The sequence below is a fragment of the Solanum tuberosum genome, unplaced genomic scaffold, assembly GCF_000226075.1.
Source record: "Solanum tuberosum cultivar DM 1-3 516 R44 unplaced genomic scaffold, SolTub_3.0 scf00150, whole genome shotgun sequence".
NCBI lineage: Eukaryota > Viridiplantae > Streptophyta > Magnoliopsida > Solanales > Solanaceae > Solanum > Solanum tuberosum.
Genome location: NW_006239073.1, coordinates 1184760 through 1206639, shown reverse-complemented (window position 1 = coordinate 1206639; position 21880 = coordinate 1184760). Strand labels below are relative to the sequence as shown.

Sequence of the window (21880 nt, the reverse complement as noted above, 5' to 3'; positions counted from 1 at the left end):
ATTTTCAAGAAGTGTAAATAAGGGTATAATTGGAAAAAATTTGTTGTCCTTTCTTGATTTGTCAAAATGGACAACTAAAAAAGGAAATATGGACAAGTAAATAGGGACGGAGGGAGTACTTGATTAGAATAAAATACATCTTTGTCACTTCAACAAAGTCCAAAGAACTTGCTAAAAATGTTCACTACTATTCTCTGTCAAATCATTAATTAGGGATAACGGTCCATTTTCACTACTATTTATTCTCTGTTAACTAAATCATTAGTCAAGGATTAGTATCTGAAATCAAGGACTATGCTTTTCTGATAAAGCAAATCCACCTTTCTTTTTCAATCTTCATAAACAAACCTTTTTTCGTACACCATTGATGTTGGTCAATGTTAGAGATCCTTATAGCTAGCTAGCAAAACAAAGAAATCAATCAAGCACGAGTTCAGCCAATGCTGAACACAGTGATTCACAAGCAAACCATTTTCTGTCCTACAAACACTTTTTACATAAACAACCGTCAGACCATTAACAACAGAGAAATCCACGACTCCTAAAATTGCAAGATTCAATAGCAGTCATTAACCTACTGCACAGGAACAGCAGATTCTACCATGTTTACCTCTACCATATCGACATCCTCCATGCTTCCACTTGATCTCTTCAACTCCACTTTATCTTCCAGAGTAACACAAGTGTATCTTGAGTCTTCACCATCGCTAGTGCTCAAGCCAGAAGTCTCCATTTTACTGTCAGAAAATGAAACAGAAGAATCTCCATTTTCGGTAGATGCAGTTGTGGAAATAACATCTTCTCTGCACAAAATTCCTTCCAACTGTTTCCTGAAGTCATTTTTTGCATGCTCATTCTCGTCCAACTGTCGCAAGAAGCTTTCTTCTATCTCACTCAATGACTCGACTTCATCTCTCTCTTCACTGCTGTAGCTATAGCGATGTTGCTCATCAGCATCGTCATCATCTGATGCTGGTCCTGCTGATTCACAGCTAGTGTCCATCTCTTGTTGGGAGTCGAATTCCTCATCAGTTTGTCTACCAGAAGAACGAGATGACATGGGTGAATAATCTCCATCTTCTGCTTCTCCACGCTCTCGTAATGTTTTCATGATCAGGGTCTTCAGCAAGTTCATCACTTGAACAGCGTGCATGAGAGCTGTTAATGGATCAGACATCTGATTCCAGAAAAAAAAAATGAAATGCTTCAACTCCTTACCAATATAAGAAATGTTAATACTTTATACAACCAACTGCTATAGTATATATTCATTTACCTGGGTCATGTTTGGAGCAAAAACCATTGCAATATTTCTGGCATTCATTTTGTTGGATTCCTCTTGTTCAACAACATCAGCCATAAGATCAATTGCCCAGTTGAGCAATGCAGTCTCGGTTGGTTTAAGCTGTTTCACAAGCTCAACGAATTCTTCCTCGGTGTTGCATTGCAAAACCTGTTCTGGTGAAAGCCCATCAAGCACACCTGATGGCAGTTCTCGGAACCAGGCTTTGATGAGACCAGCCAAACAATGAACATCGATGTCTTCAGGCACGATGCCTCTATTTAGCTGGTCCCTTACATGCTCCTCCTGGCTATTCTCTGGGTTAATTCGGAAGATTCCTTCAGCCTAAAAGGTTCATCCAGATATAATTAGTCAGAAAATTGTTGGCAATAACATAACATGGTGGACAAAAATTCCATCCATCAGAAATGAGATAAAATTTGTTTTACCTTAAGACCATTTTGTGAGTATAGCCGTTCTTGCATTAACAAGAGAATAGTTGGGACACTGTTGCCCCTTGTATCATAAGAACACTGCATTGATTCTGCAGATACACCAAACACACTGACGCTGCAAAATAAATGGTTACAAATTCAGCGGATATATTGAATAGATAGGTTTGGAGCTTTAAAAGCAAATTACTGCAGCTATTGTTTGCTGAAGAATGACCTCTGCGGAAGATAGACACAGAAATCAACTTATGCTTTGAATTTGTAATTGACAACTATTGGTTTCTGAAAAATAACTTCAATAGAACACAAAATGCTACAGAAAGATGATTTGGGAGTGAACTGGGACTGCCTAATACAGTATAATCACCAGCATGAGAAAACCCGTAAACAAACAGGAACCGGGACTGCTCTTCATTCTTGCTTTGTGTTTACCATGCATACCACTTGAATATCTTAATTCAATTCACTAGATTCTGGTTCCTGAACGGAGGCCCTTTCTTAAATTATCGAGCTGGTGAGCTTAGCAACTTGACCATTTCTTTATTCAGTATGATAATAAATTTAAGTAATCAAGTCATCATCGGATTCGTGTATTTCCATTGTAATGCCAGAGACCAAATACCTAAACATGAGTGCAGGTATTGAGTCACAAAAATACCACTATTTATCCAAAGGTACTACTTGAGTTGTAAAATTGTGCATGAAAATTTTCCCTGTTGACATCCTAAACTATACAGTTTCTCTAAAAAAAAAAACACTTGTAATTCACAGCAATAAAGAATTAGCTGCTCAAATGCAAACAAATCATTTATTAGTCCCTCAAGGTGCCAACCAACTCACTTTAATGCAGTGTAATTAAGGATCATTAACTAGAAAATGACGAATTAGTAGACCTTCATTTTTTATTGGTCAAGTATAACTCACTCCACAATAGGAAGGGGACCTCAAAAAGGATCAAATGACCTAGTTCCAGTCCTCCTGGAAATGGAAAAGATTTTGAAAGTAGATACTACATGCATTTATGGAAGTATTGACTCCTCAATTAGCTTTGGCATTCACAGTAAAATTAAAGACTTCTCAGCCTAAAAAGCTATTACACAAATCAGAGTGTACATTGCAAATTCACACAACTTAATCTCTCTCCTTTAAGGAGCACATAGAAAAAAAAGAGATAAAACTTTTTTAAACATGAAAAAGTTGACAAGTCAATTTTTAGTCCTTAAAGTCTGAGCTTTATGTCAGTCATAAGCATTAGTAATCAGAAACAAGAAAAGAAAGTTTTGAGATTTAGAAGAAACCTGGCACTTGGTACTCTACATGGGATTTCAACTTGAAACTCAAGAGGAAGACCCAGAAAGCCATGAAATCGATCGAAAGTGACATGAGTGAGATGCTGGACATTGGTGGGGAACCCTATTTCCACAGCAGAAACAACATCTTCTTGTCGATCTACACGACAAGACACCATTGATTTCCTTAGAGCTGCTAATATGAAATCCACCAAAGACAACTGCTGCTGATTTTGCATTTCAGCAGCTGCCGCCTTTGAACTGTTCTTCCCATTTCCACAGCCACCTCCCCTTGTCACCATTACCAACCCCGTCATTTCTCTTTCTCTTTCTCTCTCTATGAACTGGGTTTGGAGTGAAATTGGAAGAGATAGATAGAGTTGCTCTTTTTTTTTTTAGTAATTACAAGAGCATTCAAGAGACCAAGTTTTAATGCGGTTCAAACGGCCACTCGTTTCAAATTTCTCTTGTCCGATGACAAGAAAGCCCTTTTCATTACTTAACAATTTCAATAGTGCCACTCTTTTTCTACACTTTCTGCTTTTCAGCAAGTTTGTTCACTAATCAATGCAACTCTATATATATATAATTAACTTAACTTATTTTTAACCTATGATTTTGAAGTAAATTATTCTCCTACACTCAATTCCTACTACTATTACGTACCCAAACATTTTCAACTAACTAAATTAATCAAGGTGTATATTTATGATTAATGACATCTACTTGTCCGTCAATAAATCTTTGTACGGTAAATGTGTACTTATTATGCTTTAAAAGAAAAAATATTTATCAATGAGATAAAAATCAAAAGACCAATGAGATGAAACGTATAAGTTAAAAGATAGATTGTGTGCATTTCACTTATATTATTAGTACAAATTAAATAATTTTGTCAACTAGATATATAAAATATATGGTTTGATTCATAATTTCATGCGATCTTTACTTATTTAATATGACATCTAATTAATTTCTTTTCTTTACAAGTGTCATGTATGAAGCCTAAATCAATCACTTTGTTAAGGATATAGATAGTTAACAAGTAAATAATCGTGCACTAGCTTGGACATTATTTATGGGGGAGTAGAAATGTTATTTTTGCTAATATTTTGAGCTAGAATTGTAGAGTTTGATTTATAGAAAAAAGAGAGATTCTAGTTGCAGACCGACCGTTGGTGGATTCCAAATGCACAATGTGCAGCTTTTCCCATAATGATTTGAGATCTTTGTCCCTTTATTTACACATGTAATGCAGTTTAGTTATGAATTATTAAACCACACCAATTTGCAAGAAAAACATTGGCCAATTTACAATTTAATTGTTGTGTTTTTTGAGGTACAATAAATTAACAGAATAACAAATCTTTTGAATATTGATATGATTTACTACTTATTACTCCACGTTATACTATTTAGATGGAAATTCAACCAAAATTATATAATCATCAATCCCCTTTCTTTCTTTGCTAATCCTAATCCTAATCTTGTTAATACAAGTATAAGTAGGAGAAGTGTAAAAGTAGAATTAAAAAGGAGTAACAACGGCTACAAGTTTTATCTTGTATTACGGGCTGGGCTGGGCTGGGCTGGGCTAATTAAGAGAGTAAAATCCAAAGTCTTTGGGAATGGGCCATTAAGTGGTCCCCACAGTTTTGGGCTCATTTTCAAATTCAAAATGTTATGCCAACTTTCGCTATCTATAAAGTATTTGATCGTTTACTACTTTTGTCCTTTTATTTCTCTAAAAATGCAAATAAAAAGACTATATTAACAACAAAGCTAATGGAAGTGGGACCATCAAAAACTTGACTAGAATCGTCAATCATGCATTGACAACATCTCAATCAGTTTTGGGCTTTTGGCTCCTATTTATTTGGGGCTATCGTATATCACATAATATAGCTTTTAAACATATTTCAACTTCAAATTCACCTCAATTCTATAAAAATGTCTCTTAGACATACAACTTACTTCTAAATAGAAGTGTGTCCGTTCACATGAATTCATGCTACAGGTGCTGCTCAAAGAATCATAGAACTATTAGGTGTCCTTGTAAACTTGAGAGTTCGAATTATATATATGTCTTATTATTTTTTTCTCTCTATTTTTTTCTGACAGTATAAGCTCAGATTTAATTCGCACGCCTTTCTTTCCTTTTTTTCCCTTTTTTTCATTAGAATTGGGTTCACACATGAGGATAAGTAGGTCTGATGTCCCTTTTTGCGTTCTAATAATTAGGTGTTTTTTTTTTTTTTTTATCTTTATTTTGTAAACCTTTATTTAGTCAAATCAAATATTTGTATTAAAATTAGTAGTTGTAGATGTACTATATAGTCAACGGGGTTTAGTGATCCTCGTAATTACAACTTTTAGATCTACTTTTTTTATATTACTATTTATAACATTTTAATTACAAGTATTAACATATTAGTTTTAATTTATAAATTAATTAATTATATATTATTAACTAATATGTATTATATAATGTACCCTTCAGGGTGGCCCAATGGTTTGGGCTTGGGACTTCCATGTTGGAGGTCTCAAGTTCGAAACCCCTTGCCAGCAAAAGCAAGGGGTTTGCCTTCTGGGTCAAGCTCGTCACACCGGGATTGCCTAGTGCGGGTTACCTCTCCTATGTGGTTTGCGAGCTATTGCATAGGAGTGGAGGTTTTACCCTGTGTGCACCCAAAAGGATCAAACTCAAAATATCTTTTCCATAAATATAGTAATGACAAGATAAATTTTTCCCTTGATATTCTCCTAATTAGTTGATTTTTATTTTGATTATTTTATTATTCCCAAGATAAATATTGATTACTATTCAAATACTTTTTGTTTATTAATGAAAATTTCACCCCACATATCTATTTAAGGCTTAATATTACAATCTTTAGATGTACTTTTTTTATATTACTACTTATAACAATTTAATTACAAGTATTAACATATTAGTTTTAATATATAATTTAATTTATTGGATTTAATTAATTAGTTATTATTTTTATAATTACCTTACAATTAATAAGTAAGAGAAATAAGATAATCAATTGTCATTATCTCTTACACCATTTTAGGGATAACATTAATAGAGAATCAATTGACATTATCTCTTACACCATTTTAGAGATTGTTTTTCCAGTTTTCACATCCCCACCCCCACGTTCCTCTTTTACATAGAACTATTTTTTTCTCTCTCACCATCTTCAACGTTTGTCTTCTTCATTAAAAAAAAAACAACAGAACTCACGATTGAGCCCCATGGATGTGGAAGGAAAAAAATAAGATAACATACTTTCCTTTCTGTATGAATTTTTTGTTATGTTTGATAATTGGAAGAAGCGAATGCTTACTTGTTCCCCACTAGAAGTGGATCTGTATTTGTTTTAAAATTAGCACATGTTTTAAAAATTATATGTGCAGGAAAGAATGTCAGATATGAATTCTGATTTTTTGTTCTCTCTATCAACTCTTTTGTTGTCGGTAGCAGGCAGCTCGAGAAGAGGCGTTGGCCAAGGTTTCTGCTCTTGAACTAGAGATAAGTGTTGCATGCCAACAAATAATGAAATTCCGGTAAAAGATGTTTTTTCTCAGTCGAAGATTAGTCAAGCAAAGAAAACAGTTAGTCATGCAAATCAAAAGGGAAATAAGAGGAAGGTGAAAATTGTAGAAGTGACTCATTTTGTTTCGGATTCAGATTTCGTAAGTGAGATTAAAAAGAAAAAAAAAAAAAAAAAGCAACAAATGTCGAAATTGGTCAGTCTTCAAAACAAATCAACAAGAAGAACAACAAGGAAGGAGGACTCGGAAATCCAATTTCAAAAAAAAGCAAAAAAGTGGTTAGGATAAGTATTTTAATTTTAACTGATTGAGTAAAAAGGAAAACAAATATTCCTATTTTGTTTTGAATCCCCTAAATTTATAGCATTATTAATTATCCTTAATGTATTCAAATTAATGACATATCCGCTTTTTCTTTTTATGATTTTAAAAAAAAACGTTTTTTACTATTATTTTAATTTTTTTAATAAAATGTTACAACCTGAAAGTTTTTATTGTTACAACTTGAAAGTTTTATTATACTGTCATAACTTGAAAATATTAGTCTTGTATATGTCATTTATTAAATTTTCACTAATTATAGGTCTTTTTAAATATCGCCTCTTTATACATTTTTTATCTACCTTTGTATTTTTTTTTTAACAAACATTTTTGCAATAAACAGAATTATAGGAAATATGACCAGAGTGTGATTCAAAAAATCAATACATATGTGTATTACTACTACTAAAATTACAAGACTAATATTTTCAAGTTATGACAGTATAATAAAACTTTCAAGTTGTAACAATAAAAACTTTCAGGTTGTAACATTTTATTAAAAAAATTAAAATAATAGTAAAAAACGTTTTTTTTTTTAAAATCATAAAAAGAAAAAAGCGGATATGTCATTAATTTGAATACATTAAGGATAATTACTAATGCCATAAATTTAGGGGATTCAAAACAAAATAGGAATATTTGTTTTCCTTTTTAGTCAATCAGTTAAAATTAATTCAAAAAAATATATTTGTTTTCCTTATTTAGCTCAAAGAAGTTAAAATTCGTTCAAACGTATTTCTAAAAACTGTATAAAGAGGCGATATTTAAAAAGACCTATAATTATTAGAATTCGCATAGATTTTACAAAAAGATATGACATAATGGAAAAAGAGATTTACAGGTTTAAAACAATTTGTTGGTGTTGGGTTTTTTAAAGGTGTGAATAGAAAATGAAGAATTGTGACTTTTATGACGAGTTGTGATTTTTATAAAAAAAATACAAGTTTTATGACGAATTGTGACTTTTATCAAAAGTTGCAAGTTTTATGACAAGTTTTGGGTAAACTACATAAATCCCACTAGTTTAGGTCTTAATTACTAAGATTCCCAATAGTTTTAAATATTACTTTATGTACCATATTTCGTGCTTAAGATACACGAGTCTGAATACGCGAGATACATGTATCTGCCGACTTTTAAAATCGTGATTTCCTTAATTAGAAGAGTAATTGAGATACATGTATCATTACTCGCGAGATACATGTATCCATCAATTTTAAAAGTCAAGATACATGATTTATAACTTTGAATTAAAGAGGTATAACTTATTTCCTTAATTAAAGGATTAATGAATGAATAATTAACAATCAAAATTGATTTACACGATCCTTGCTTATCAACTTTAACAAGCTTTCCTAAAATAATGAAATCATAAATCATACTCCCTCCGTCCCATTTTATATGAGGTACTTTGACTCGGCACGGAGTTTAAGAAAGAAAGGAAACCTTTTAAAATTTGTGGTCCAAAATGAATGATAGAAATTTGTGTGGCTGTAAATCATTTCATTAATGGTAAAATAGATATTTTATAGTTAGATTGTTACTTTATATAGAAATGTGTCATTCTTTTTGGGACTGACTAAATGTAACATCCGACAATTTGAAATAGCTTTGAAGAGGCTTAGAATCGGAAATAGGCATTTTGGAAGGAATTTGAAAATCTGGAATTTGGCTAAGTGTGGAAAAAGGTGAGTTTTTGGCCAACTTTGAACAGCCATAAATTCTATCTCAGGATGAGTTAGGTGGAGTTCCAGTTATGGTTGCGAAGTTCGTGGAACGATCTTTCCAACGCCACCGAATTTACTCAATTCCGAGTTCGTATGAGCGAGTTATTCCCTTTTGAAGTTGGGCAGTTGGCAGGGAAATCTGTCCGGAAATTTAAGGGCATTTTGGTCTTTTCCCTAGCTATTTTATTTTGGCGTTATATTGTGGTGTTAGGCTTATTGTGGATCATTTTTGTTCCATTTTTAAAAGAGTTAGAGCTAGGGTTTGAGAAGGAGAAGAGAAGAAGAAGAGAAGAAGAAGAGAAGAAGAGGAGAAGAAGAAGAGAAAGAGGTGATCAAGCAAGTTTCCGTCGTGGAAATCGTCGGGGGTGATCCCTATTGAGGTATGTGAGTTCTTTGTGTGGGTTGATCATTTCTCCCACACACCAAGCTCATTTTTATGATTTGAGAAAAGATTGGATTTGTTGTTGAAGTTGTTGAAGTTGTTGAAATTATTGTTGGTATTGTTGTTGATTTTGATGTTGAGATTCTTGTTGATTTGGGACTTGTTTCCGGTTGTGTTTTGAGTTGTAATCCATGGTATGTTGAGGGATATGATGATCCTTAGTGTTTGGGGTTGAAGCCGTTGAAGCAAGGGTTGTTTAGAGTTGGCAAAACGAGGGAGAAAAGTCGAGTTTCTGGGCAAGGGGATTGACGCGTCGCGCCTGCCAGCGCGCTCCAAAAGGGATTCTAAAGTTTCCCCCTTGTGGCGGCGTGCCTCTCAGAGCGCCAGCAGGCCCCCTCTGAAGTTTTGGGTCTGGCGCTCGCGCCTTGCAGAGCGCCAAGGACGCCGAGTTTCCCCATTCATTCCCCACCTTCTCATGCATGTTCCTTGGTATTGTACCTATGTTGTATGGTTGTTTCCAACTCTCTAAGGTACATTTAAACCTCCCGGACTCATCTGTAACATGTGATCAAACACCTTGAATCCATAAATCCAATTCAAGGAGAGTTAGTTAGAAGTCAAAAGTTAAGTTCAAAAGTTAAAGAAGCAAGTCAAGCAAGTTCTTAAAGCTGTTCAAGAGTCTTTATTGAACGTTTTAACTTCATTTTTAGACTCTAGTTTCAAGTCAAGTAAAGAGCTTAGAGTTTCAAGCTAAGAAAGAGGTATCAAGTTTCAAGTTGAGTCAAGAGTTTAAAGTTGAGTTCATTTCTCAAAAGTTATTAGGGAACTATGTATTCCCAAATAAGTTTTAAAGAAATGTTTTTACATTTAAACAAGGTTGGAAACTGAGATTTCCAAAAGAGCCTTAGGGCTAGTTTTCATAAAGAAAGAGAGGAAACTGAGATTTTCCAAAGGAGCCTTTAGGCTAGTTTTTGAGTAATTATCTCAATCAGCAGGAAGACATATGTTTTAAAAACATAAGAGCTAGTACATTTTTGGGAGTAGTATCGAGCACCGAGTTGGGGGAGTGTTCAAAGAACCCATAGCCCCCATAGAACTATGTTAGCCACCATGGGTAGAAAAGGATCATACTTTTTAGATGAATCCTTTTCAAATCAGACTAGTGGATCCATTAGGCAGTTCAGGTCCTATACCTTTGGCCGGGAATAGAATGCTCTGGCAGCGTGAGGTCTATCGTTGTATCATCACTATAGCTCTTATGTGATGGTTGTCGATTAGAGAAACTCCCACAGCAGTTATTGTATTTTCATACACAAAAAGTATTGTATTTTTATATACATCAGTTCATTTGTATTTCTATATACATATCAGGCTTATTGTATCTTTGTATACACACAGAGTTTATAGCAGGTTTTTAAACAGTCTTTCTTTATATCACATTTGTTTTAAATTGCCTTATATTGAAAGAAGTCAGTCAGGTTGAGTTGAGTTGAGCCAGGTTAAGCTTTTTCAGTTGTCTTCCAGATCTCCTGCTAGCCTTTGTTGCTTAGTTCCAGCTCGCATACTCGTACATTTCATGTACTGATGCCAGTTGGCATGCATCTTATTATGATGCAAACGCAGGTACCCAGGATCAGCATCCAGCACGCCGTTGATCCAGCTGAGCATTCCAGAGTCAGGTGTGAGCCTCCTTGCTTTCCAGAGGACTCAGTTATTTTGTGATCTTAAGTTTGTTTTAATAGGATGTTGTGGGGCCTGTCCCAACATCCATCTCAGTATTGTAGAGGCTTCATAGACAGTCAGTCAGTCAGTATTGAGTCTCTCATTTATGTATTTATGTAAATATTCTATTTTGAGACTCGAGCTGCCTTTTGGCAAGTTATGCATCAGTTAGTTGTTTTATGTCTTTGCATGGCATTAAGTTATTCTGTTGAGTTAGGTTTCCGTTGAGTTAAGAAAGCCAGGCCAAGGGTTCGCTTGGGGCCAGCAATGGTCTCCGAGTGCCGGTCCCACCCAGGGTGTAGGCTCGGGGCGTGGCACTAAAAAGGAAAGTGAGTCATATAATTTGGGACAAAGGGAGTAGTAATTATAAAATTGTAAACTTCATCTTCTTCATTATCTCCTTCTTTTGTATCTTAAATTTTTGAATATTTCGGCCTTGAGATACATGTATCATTTTTCGTGAGATACATGTATCCATCGATTTTAAAAGTCTAGATACACGATTTATTACTTTGAATTAAAGGGGTGTAACTTATTTCATTGATTGATGAATAATTAACAAACCAAACAGATTTACAAGACCCTTGTGTATCAACTCTAACAAGTGTTCCTAAAATAATGAAATCATAAATCATAATAATTCTGTAATTGTACACTTCATCTTCTTCATCAATTTCTTCCTTTGTATCTTAAATTTTCGGCTTGGATGTTGGCGGATGAAGACGCTGCAATGACAAAAATCTAATTTGCAAAAGTTTATAAAATCAAATTTTACACCAATATAAACTCTATTTCATGTACATGAATGGAATGTAAACCAAGATACCTGAGAATAATGAAAATTAATAATAATTTACCTCATTGATACAACAGTTATGTAGAAGAAACCTTGAACTTCTTTCGGATAATATTGATCATCTGAAAGAAGCTAGTTAATGACTAATTCATAGAAAAGATGTATGGACCATGACGATAATGAATATGAGTTTGTATGATGTTGATTATCAGGATTTAGTTAAGGAAGAGAGAGAGAGAGATAGGGTGGATGTGAAGTACGTGGGGGTGGAGGTGAACATTAGGGTAATGAGTAAATAATTTGAATTGCTAATGTACCATAATTAAGGAGTTTAAATTTTAAGATAATTATTCAATACCATATTTAAGAGATTTGTGTATCTAATTAAATCTTTTAAAATATATGGTATAAATATTAAAAATGGTATTATGCGTAATTTTTTTAAGAGAAAAGACAAAGTGACACATGAACTTGTCCCGAATTTTAAAAAAGACAATTTATCTTTCCAACCAAATCAAATTAGGAGTAATTTACAAAGTCCAGCCCAAAACTTGTCCGAGCCCAAGTCTAATGAGGACGGGTCGAATAGAAATAGAAATCCGAAACAGAATAGGAGACGAATTTATGCTTTGTTTATGGAGTAGTATATATATTAATGGACGATTCTACAAGCCAAAGCTAAGTTCCTACTTCCTTTCTTCTTCGTCGGTCCAACTTCCATACAGATTCTCACCTCTTGCTGATGCACTACATATTTATTAAAATCACCATATTATAGTAATCTCTCTTGCTTGCTGTACAAAGATAAACAACAAGTTTTTTTTCTTCTTCTTCTATCTAAGTCAGTCGCCAGCCAAGATGATGATCAGAATCAGAAGCAGAGATGGGTTAGAGCGAGTCACAATTGACAACCCACATGCCACAATTTCCCAACTCAAGTCCCAAATCGAATCCCAACTTCGAGTTCCAGTTCAATCTCAAACCCTATCTGCAAATCAGAACCTTTTGCTCGCTAAAACCCCAGATGATTGGTCTCGCTTCACTGATATGGCCAACCCTCATACACCCATCTCCTCTTTGAACCTTACTCACGGTTCCATGCTCTATCTCGCTTACGAGGGTGAACGCACCATTGCCGGTCCGGCCGTCCAGCCCGCCGGTTCATTCGGTAGAAAGATGACCATGGACGACCTAATTGCCAAACAAATGCGAGTTACAAGACAAGAGAACCCTCACTGCGAGCTGGTTTCCTTCGATCGTGATGCCGCCAATGCCTTTCAACATTATGTCAATGAAACACTCGCCTTTGCTGTCAAAAGGGGTGGTTTTATGTATGGTACGGTATCGCCTGAGGGCAAAGTGGAAGTCGATTTTATTTATGAGCCGCCCCAGCAAGGGACCGAGGAAAATTTGTTACTTTTACGCGATCCTGATGAGGAGAAATTGGTGGATGCTATAGCTATTGGATTAGGGATGAGGAAAGTAGGGTTTATATTTACTCAGACAATTAGTCAGGATAAGAAGGATTACACAATGTCAACTGCAGAAGTCTTACAGGCAGCTGAGTTACATTCGGAGGGTGATTTGAAGGAGTGGGTGACCGCTATAGTGAAGCTTGAGGTGAATGAGGATGGCGCTGCCGATGTACATTTTGAGGCTTTTCAGATGAGTGATATGTGTGTTAGATTGTTCAAGGAAGGGTGGTTTGAGACAGATGTTAAGGATGAGATTGATCCAAAGCTTTCTAAGATGAAGAAAGATGTGGTGGTAGGAGTCAAGGACACAAGAGAAGTTGATAACGACTTCTTCTTGGTTGTTGTCAAGATTGCTGATCACCAGGTGCGTTGGATTTATTGCATATCTTTTTCTTTGAATCTTTTTTGTGTGCTGCATATTGTGTCCATTAGTTGCTTGAATTTAATTATGAATTACATTTGTTTGCTTTCCTTAAATTGCATAAAGTGAGTAACTTTATAATCATACTATGAGGAGAAAAATGAAGGCAGTGACAAAAAGAACTGAACAGAAGAAATACTACACTATTGGTAAGAATTGGCGGTAGAACATCTAAGTATTGATTAAAAGATGCCTTTTTAATGGTCTCTGGTTGGAACTGCTGAGAATAGAGAAACCTTACTACGGCATTAAAACACATGCTTAATTTCAGTAGCTGTATGTTTTAGGTAGTTTTAGCAAATAGGCTGTTGGTCAAAGCCCCCAAGTAGACATTTGTTGCCATATGCTTCATCCTACAATTAGAACCTGTTAGGCGGTGATGATAGAACCTAATACTCTATGGTTTCTTGTGTAGTTTGAGAACATCATAAGAAGTAGGCAGATCAGAAGGATCCGGAAGCTCAATTGACCTAATCACTTTCCTCATCTTTTAGATCATCTAACTCATCCTTTTTGATTCGTAACCTTTTTGGTGGTTCACTTCCTAAAGTTGCAAACCTTTTGAAGATTTTTGGGTAATGTAGTTTGCCTTCCCCCTCAGTAGGTGATTTAGCATGTTTCATCATATATTTTTCTCTTATTTGCTTTCAGCTTGTCATCATACTGTTAGCTGTATTAGTTACCCCGGTGGGAGAACTCTGCTTTGTTTTCTTTTTTCCACTTTCTTTGCTTCACATGAAGCATGGTTCTGCAGACATGAACTCATTTATCTATGCTTATTTTTGTAATGTCAAAAGAATATTTCTAGGGATAGGTTCAAGTGTGAAATTAGGGAACTTACCCTAAGGTCATTGGACTGTTCAATGTTTAGGCTTGAGCATGATTGACCTGGAAAATTACCACGGAACAATAGCATCAAATCTTTCCATTGAGGAGTTATTCTACATTCTTCTTCATTCAGTTTTCATTCACTAATTATATCCCCTCTCGCTTGATGTCAATCATGTGATAAATAAGTTGGTTGAGGTATTGATGTCACCCATAGCGTGGGTGATGGAGTACAGCAGTGTGCTAGCTGTTGTTGCTATTGACTGTGGTTCTAACCGGCTGGGATATATTTTCAAGTGAGAGGTTCTTCGTAAAATTACTTCAAGTGTCTTGCCATGAGACTTTGGACAGAGATTACAATATGCTTGTACACCCTGTCTCAATTTATGTTGCACCGTTTAACTTGACATGAATTTTAAGAAAAAAGGAAGACATTTGAAATTTGTAGTCTAAATTATCTCTATTATTATAGAAATATTACATTCTTTTTGGGATGGACTAAAAATGAAAGTGGTACCACATTAATTGGGACAGAGGGAGTAGTACACTTGCTTTGAGGTGTGGTAGTATGTGCTCAACATGAAACTTGCATATTTTGATGTATTCCAAACTGTAATTCAAAATATTCCAAATTTCTTCCTCTGTTTGTTCAGATGGCCTCTTGTTAATGTTGCATCAATCGTTGACTTCAGTGGAGTTTGTGTTTGTTAATGTTGCATCAATCGTTGACTTCAGTGGAGTTTGTGTTTGTTAATGTTGCATCAATCGTTGACTTCAGTGGAGTTTGTGTTTGTTAATGTTGCATCAATCGTTGACTTCAGTGGAGTTTGTGTTTGTTAATGTTGCATCAATCGTTGACTTCAGTGGAGTTTGTGTTTGTTAATGTTGCATCAATCGTTGACTTCAGTGGAGTTTGTGTTTGTTAATGTTGCATCAATCGTTGACTTCAGTGGAGTTTGTGTTTGTTAATGTTGCATCAATCGTTGACTTCAGTGGAGTTTGTGTTTGTTAATGTTGCATCAATCGTTGACTTCAGTGGAGTTTGTGTTTGTTAATGTTGCATCAATCGTTGACTTCAGTGGAGTTTGTGTTTGTTAATGTTGCATCAATCGTTGACTTCAGTGGAGTTTGTGTTTGTTAATGTTGCATCAATCGTTGACTTCAGTGGAGTTTGTGTTTGTTAATGTTGCATCAATCGTTGACTTCAGTGGAGTTTGTGTTTGTTAATGTTGCATCAATCGTTGACTTCAGTGGAGTTTGTGTTTGTTAATGTTGCATCAATCGTTGACTTCAGTGGAGTTTGTGTTTGTTAATGTTGCATCAATCGTTGACTTCAGTGGAGTTTGTGTTTGTTAATGTTGCATCAATCGTTGACTTCAGTGGAGTTTGTGTTTGTTAATGTTGCATCAATCGTTGACTTCAGTGGAGTTTGTGTTTGTTAATGTTGCATCAATCGTTGACTTCAGTGGAGTTTGTGTTTGTTAATGTTGCATCAATCGTTGACTTCAGTGGAGTTTGTGTTTGTTAATGTTGCATCAATCGTTGACTTCAGTGGAGTTTGAGTGCCTGAGTGATCCTCAGTTTCTTTTAGGATATAGTGAGAAAAATAGTGACTTCGCTTTATCACCTGATATAATTGATGGATGAACTAGGATAAGATTTAGTTAGTGAGAGAAACAATATGCAACCTAATTTGAGTTAGGATGAAGCAGTAGTGCTGGGTGATGTTCCTTTTGTTTCTCTTTTCTGTATTGAAGCCAAAATAATTTTGAAAGAGAATTCTAGTATGTGACATCCAATGTCGACGAGATTTGGAATAGGGCAGCTTTACCAGTTTTCAAAGTCTAGGACTTGGTGGAAGTTTCAGTTTTGATATATATATATATATATATATTAATGTAAAACTGGAGCTGGAAGAGATGCAAAAAGGCTTAGGAATAGGTTCCTGCCTAGTGGTTTTGGAATAGATCAAACCTTGCTGAATGTCCTTTGACAGTTTCATGAAGATACCTGTTATTTTATCATTTTTCTTTTCCTTTCCTTTTTGATATTTTTTGGCACATATGTGCGTGTGCCATCATTACAAATTGTTGGATGGATGCTTAAGAGGTTCCTTCGACCTCTTTCTCCCTTTGTCTTGTGTCGTTTGCTTTCATCCTGGTGATATTTATTTGGATCGCTTGTTCTTATTTGGTCTCATCTCATGTGCAGGGTCCACTTTCTTCATCATTTCCCATTGAAAACAGGATTATTCCAGTGAGCATGAATGCATTGAAGGATCATTTCAATAGAACAAAGAGTCTTTCTTTTGTGAAGCGAATCTCGGATTTCCATCTGCTACTGTTGCTGGCCAAGTTTCTGGACATTAATGCAGATGTTCCTGCATTGGCAGAATGCGTGCTTACACAGTCAGCTGTCCCAGAAGGTTACAAGCTCCTTATAGAATCCATGGCTAGTGCCTCTTGAGCAGCATCACCGTTTAATGAGACCAACAGTCATCAGGTACTGCATCAACAAAGGATCCAGTGATGACATTACATGTGTTGCAGTGCAGAAATCCTCCTAATGTTATATTTACCACCAATGTGTTGTTTGGATACTTTTGTTAAATTATACTTGCTTTAATATAATTGGTTGAAGTTAAATTCTTCATATGTTATGTTTGTTTACCGGTATGACTCTCATAAAAGATGTTTTAGTTTTGATTTGGTGGGATATTATTTGTTCTATCGTCTTATCATAAATTTTCGGCTGAAGAAACCATATATAATTCTAATTAACAGTTGCAGTGTTTTGAAGCTCGCTCACAGTAGTATGATGTAATAAAATATTGAAACTAGAATATGTTGTATGTAGGATCGGTTAAAAGACATTTCTATTGTACATTAGGGAAAAATAATTAATTGACAAGTCGCGACTGGCATTATCATTGGAAACCCTTCCAAGAAAATTAGGCTCAAGAATGATAAATGCACACATGATTATTCTTCTTAAACATCTATTTGTTTGTGCAAAAAAGCAAACTAGTGAATGGAAAAAACAGATGTAATTATCATTCAATAACAAGCTTTGCACTAGAATATGTAATCGTAAATTAAGTTTGAAAAAGAAAACTAACAAGCAATGTCATCTCTGGGTTTGGTAACAAAGTCTGGTGAATGTAGGGTAAAACACCTCCATCTGCAATGGTGACATGCTTGCTCATCCTCATCATTTCTCACCGCAAGTTGTGTTATTGTGTCTTGCTGCAACTTCCAAAACCTATAAAAACACTACTATTCCATTTGATTATACCTTTTAAATTACTCCATGAATTACCTCGGCAGCTAAATATTCTACTACAGCAGCGAGATAAACCGGGGGACCAGCACCAACACGTTGGGCCCGCTTAGACAAAACGGGGAATTGGAGGCATGCCTTGTGAGTTCTGGATGTCGATTTGGAGCCTTTGTTGAACTCATTGCTAACTTTACTATGAACTAATGTGTACATATATATGAAACGAGATTAATGAATCACTTGCTTATATACAAATCACAAAATGCATTTGCGTGGTTAATAGTATAGAGGATGACATGATTTACCTCAAATACTTAATCTATGTTGCCTCCTGCCAACAAAAACACGAGACGGTCTAAAAGACAATCCTTTTCCTACTTTGCGGTTAACAATGTCCATTCGCCGCAATAAGAATTATTTGTTGTTGTTCCAAATTCCAATAGACACTCACAGAAGAAAGAAAAATGGATACCAGGGCAAAATACACCACTACCAAATGCAAGGGGGATATGGTGGAAATGGAATTACATTTTTTTCATATTTGGTAACAACTTAGATCTTAAATGTCAATTTTAGACTTGTTATAAATTATAATATTGAAAATGCTCAGCCGTGCGCGTCTTCAATAGTCTTTTAGATCAAGTCATAATTCATTGTTGATGTATGATCGAATAGCAAATCAATAAATGAAGCAAACATGTCATTCACATATATCAAAAAACAACACCACATCCAACCAATTCCTCTTAATCCTGACATCACATTTAAAACTCTTGAGATTGAGATGCAGATTCCACTTTCCCCTTGCCATTCTTCTTGGGTAACAAATTTGAGTGAATATTGGGCAGAACTCCACCATTAGCAATTGTCACCGACCCCAACAGCTTGCTAAGTTCCTCATCATTCCTGACAGCCAATTGTATATGCCTTGGAATAATCCTGTTCTTCTTATTATCTCTAGCTGCATTCCCAGCAAGCTCTAGAACCTGGAAATTTCGAAACATCAGCCAAGCACGAGACGAGAAGAGTACTAATAAACAAAAACTAAATAAAACGGACGGACCTCAGCAGCAAGATATTCAAGAACTGCAGAGAGATAGATAGGTGAACCAGAGCCAAGACGCTGAGCATAACGACCCTTCTTCAGATACCTAGCAATACGGCCAACAGGGAATTGGAGACCTGCCTTTTGAGATCTGGACACTGATTTTTTTGAACCTTTGGCCTTTCCTCGACCACCAGCGGACTTTGCTTCAACTGTAGAACTCATTTTTTTTTTTCCTTTTCGACAATTTGAATTCGAAATAATGAGAGACTGATGTTCTTGTTGAAAAATAAAATTGGTTTATATAGAAATGGGTGAGTCCATTTCGGCTTCACGCGGATCGCCAACGTGTTGTTATTCTATTGGATATTCAGTTTCACTGGGATCGTTAAATTTGCTCTATTTTAGTTTTGCCGCTTCACTTTTCATTTGATTGCCGCCAAAATATCACTACTTTAGAATTTGAATTTTAAGCTTACTACCGTATTTTTTATGTATGGCAGTGGAACAAAAAAAATACTACAGTAATATGTAAACTCTGTGTCAGAGGCAAATGATACGTCTAAAAATGCTGGTAAAAATTCATTATTAACATCAAAGAGTATACATAGTTATAAAAGGCACAATCTTTGTTTTTATTTGCTTGATGAAAAATAGTTGTGCGGGTAAGTATTTTTCCAAGTAGGACTGGACTATGTTTCTAAACACAGAAAAATAAGTCGGACGGACATGCAGAGAAATTACAAATATGTTACATTTAAATAGTCTGCTTTAGTTATAGTAGTACAGAACAAAGATATACTCTATTGTTATTTTCTTAAAAATATACTATGTGTTTATAGAAAATGAATTAATTGTACATAAGAGAAATTTTTCAAAATGTCAATATTTTGACATTTAATAGGATCCAATGTCAACACTTTCAATATTTAGTAAAAATGTCAAATTTTTAATTTATTATGTATCTTATTTAAGTTTTTATTATTTGTTTTAATTGAAAGAATACAATTGTTAAATAACAAAAAGGAGAAATTTAGGGGAGAGAATTTTTTTAAAAAGGAACAATTGCTTAAAAGTCTCAAAATTTCAAAACTAAATACTAATCGGTCTTCTCCATAGCTGATGAGTTCTATCGTTATCGATTTTCAATATATTTTGATTGAAATCTTCTTCTTTTTCTGTTTGTTGAGAATTATTTTAACGAAATAGTACAACAAAATCATTGACAAACAACTGTGGAGAAGGATTTTATTACTAGGAGTTCGATCAAATTGGTTGAATACAAATTGGACCATGTATTAGTTAATTGCTTCATCCTTAATCTTTTTCAAAGTGATTATAAAATTTTGATATGAAAGTTTGTAAATAATTGTAAACTTTATCTGTTTTCATTGTAAATTGTATGTACTGTGAACAACATAAGAAAAATTAGTTTTGGTGGATTTGTTTAATTTTTTGTGGTTGTTGATTATGAAAAATGTTAATGGATTGTTTGAAGATTTTTTGATCGGCTGTTTGTTTTTTAATGGTTCAATATTTGTTTTGTATACATATATGTTGGCAGACTTCAGTGAAATATGCATAATACGGTTTTGTTCAAATTTGTTTTTAATGTTTCAATATTTATTTTTTACTTGATGCAAGGACTATTGTAAATACATACATTTTTAACTTGGATACAAAAAACTGTTAACATCTATAATTCTGTATTTGTTAATGACTTGGGTATTTAATTTTTTTTAGTTTGAATACAAAGAAAATATGGGGAGTATTTGTTTTTTAACAAATAGTAATGCCATTTGATTTTTTTCTAAGTTAAGTAAAGATACATATTAAATGTATTCATTGTACTCATGCACTTTTGTTTCATTGTTTTGTATTCATTACTCCATAATTGGTGTATTCATTAAATCATAATTATTATTGTATATGTCAGGTTTGATTTATAAGTTACATTATTGTATAAATTTGTTTTTATGTGATGTAGTTTATAAGTTACATTATGGCATAATTTATATATTTATATGCTTGCCAAGTTAAATATTTTTTCTTACAAATCTAATTTTACTCAGGAAAATGCTTTTGCCTGCAAAGATCTACCCAAGGATCTAGTAAGCCTCTTGGATTCAGCCATTGGAGAGTGAACCCTAACCGAAATTTCAACTACAAACAACAATCTTTAAAGATTTAAACAAAAATAAAATCAGAAAAGAAATCTAAAAATAGGATAAAGATTAATACCTTAATCAAAGTGATTGTTGTTGATTTAATTTCTGAAAAAAACTACCAAAATTTACGGAAGAGATATATGGGCAACTTGAATGTTGGAGGATAATTTGAAAAGATCAAGATGAGAGAGGGATTTTTTTTTTAAAATAAGAGAGAGAATTAAGAATCTGAAAAGATAAATTTGAGAGAGAAGAATTTAAAAAAATAAAATAGGAGAGATAATTAATTGAAAACGTGTCAATGGGAGATAAAGTAGGAAGAAAATTAGGATACATAAAGTTTTTTAAAATAATGATATTTTTGACATTTTTACTAATATTTATAAAGTATGGATATTTTTACTAATTATGTTTTTGTTTTTGACTAGTTTACTACTTTCAAATTCCTTAAACACGAAAACCCAATGTGAAAATTAGGGAGAGAGGCGAACAAGATTCGTATGTATCTTAAATACATGTGAATCACACTAAATACATATTAGATACATGTATTTGTATTTATTCGGAGTGGTTCGCATGTTTATGGGATAATAGGTACATGGGACAGTGGTGAACGAGGTGAGCGAGATTTTCTTTGTATCCAAATACATGTGAATCCACTTTGATACAATGTATCTTAAACAAGTTACATCTAATTTTGACCTCATGTATTCCATATACATAAAAAATTTACTACTTTATACTTCGAACCCCCTTTACGGAGATCCGGACTCTGCCACTGATCTCACATTAATACTCAATTTGTTTGTCTTATTTCGTCTTGATACCGAGTTTAAAAAAAACTTTTAAATCTTATGATTTTAAATTAAAGATGCGAAATAAATTATTATTTTTACTTATATGCATTTTGATTTTCGTTAGTAAAATTTTTGGAATCACTAATGCTCTATATCATTTTGTATGAAAAAAATATTTTGAAACCTAAGGATTGATCTAATAAAATATGTGTTGCGATTTAAAATTTATTAGTATCTAGTTTGAAAAAATGTTTAGAGCTAGCATAGAACGGAGTTTAAACATGGCATTGCCATGTAATAAGACTAGATATAGGACCCCGTGCCAGCACGGGGCC

General features: G+C 34.2%; 3 protein-coding genes across 3 annotated transcripts; 1 reads left to right on the top strand and 2 right to left on the bottom strand.

Annotated features, from left to right (window-relative positions):
- Positions 1-401: 401 nt before the first annotated feature.
- Positions 402-3427, bottom strand: LOC102604638 (rho GTPase-activating protein 2-like). The gene is made up of 4 exons (XM_006352735.2): positions 3033-3427; positions 1732-1852; positions 1277-1627; positions 402-1177 (listed from the first exon to the last, which is right to left on the bottom strand). Exons 1-4 carry the CDS (start codon positions 3338-3340, stop codon positions 575-577), a joined length of 1383 nt encoding a protein of 460 aa, XP_006352797.1. The 5' UTR covers positions 3341-3427; the 3' UTR covers positions 402-574.
- Positions 3428-12159: 8732 nt separating this feature from the next.
- LOC102604311 (NPL4-like protein 1) lies at positions 12160-16961 on the top strand. The gene is made up of 2 exons (XM_006352734.2): positions 12160-13371; positions 16468-16961. Exons 1-2 carry the CDS (start codon positions 12391-12393, stop codon positions 16720-16722), a joined length of 1236 nt encoding a protein of 411 aa, XP_006352796.1. The 5' UTR covers positions 12160-12390; the 3' UTR covers positions 16723-16961.
- A 1250-nt stretch (positions 16962-18211) lies between these two features.
- LOC102603971 (histone H2AX-like) lies at positions 18212-18842 on the bottom strand. The gene is made up of 2 exons (XM_006352733.2): positions 18599-18842; positions 18212-18521 (listed from the first exon to the last, which is right to left on the bottom strand). The coding sequence occupies exons 1-2, from the start codon at positions 18803-18805 to the stop codon at positions 18300-18302; spliced, it is 429 nt and encodes a 142-aa protein (XP_006352795.1). The 5' UTR covers positions 18806-18842; the 3' UTR covers positions 18212-18299.
- Positions 18843-21880: the final 3038 nt, after the last annotated feature.

Bases quoted from the DNA above. Each gene is read 5' to 3' on its own strand.
- LOC102604638 (XM_006352735.2), bottom strand. From the start codon at position 3,340: ATGACGGGGTTGGTAATGGTGACAAGGGGAGGTGGCTGTGGAAATGGG. The intron at 1,853-3,032 runs GTTTCTTCTAAA...TTTATTTTGCAG, and splicing joins TGTAGAGTACCAAGTGCCAG to CGTCAGTGTGTTTGGTGTAT. The intron at 1,178-1,276 runs GTAAATGAATAT...TTCTGGAATCAG, and splicing joins TTGCTCCAAACATGACCCAG to ATGTCTGATCCATTAACAGC.
- LOC102604311 (XM_006352734.2), top strand. From the start codon at position 12,391: ATGATGATCAGAATCAGAAGCAGAGATGGGTTAGAGCGAGTCACAATT. The intron at 13,372-16,467 runs GTGCGTTGGATT...TCTCATGTGCAG, and splicing joins TCAAGATTGCTGATCACCAG to GGTCCACTTTCTTCATCATT.
- LOC102603971 (XM_006352733.2), bottom strand. From the start codon at position 18,805: ATGAGTTCTACAGTTGAAGCAAAGTCCGCTGGTGGTCGAGGAAAGGCC. The intron at 18,522-18,598 runs GTCCGTCCGTTT...CGAAATTTCCAG, and splicing joins TTGAATATCTTGCTGCTGAG to GTTCTAGAGCTTGCTGGGAA.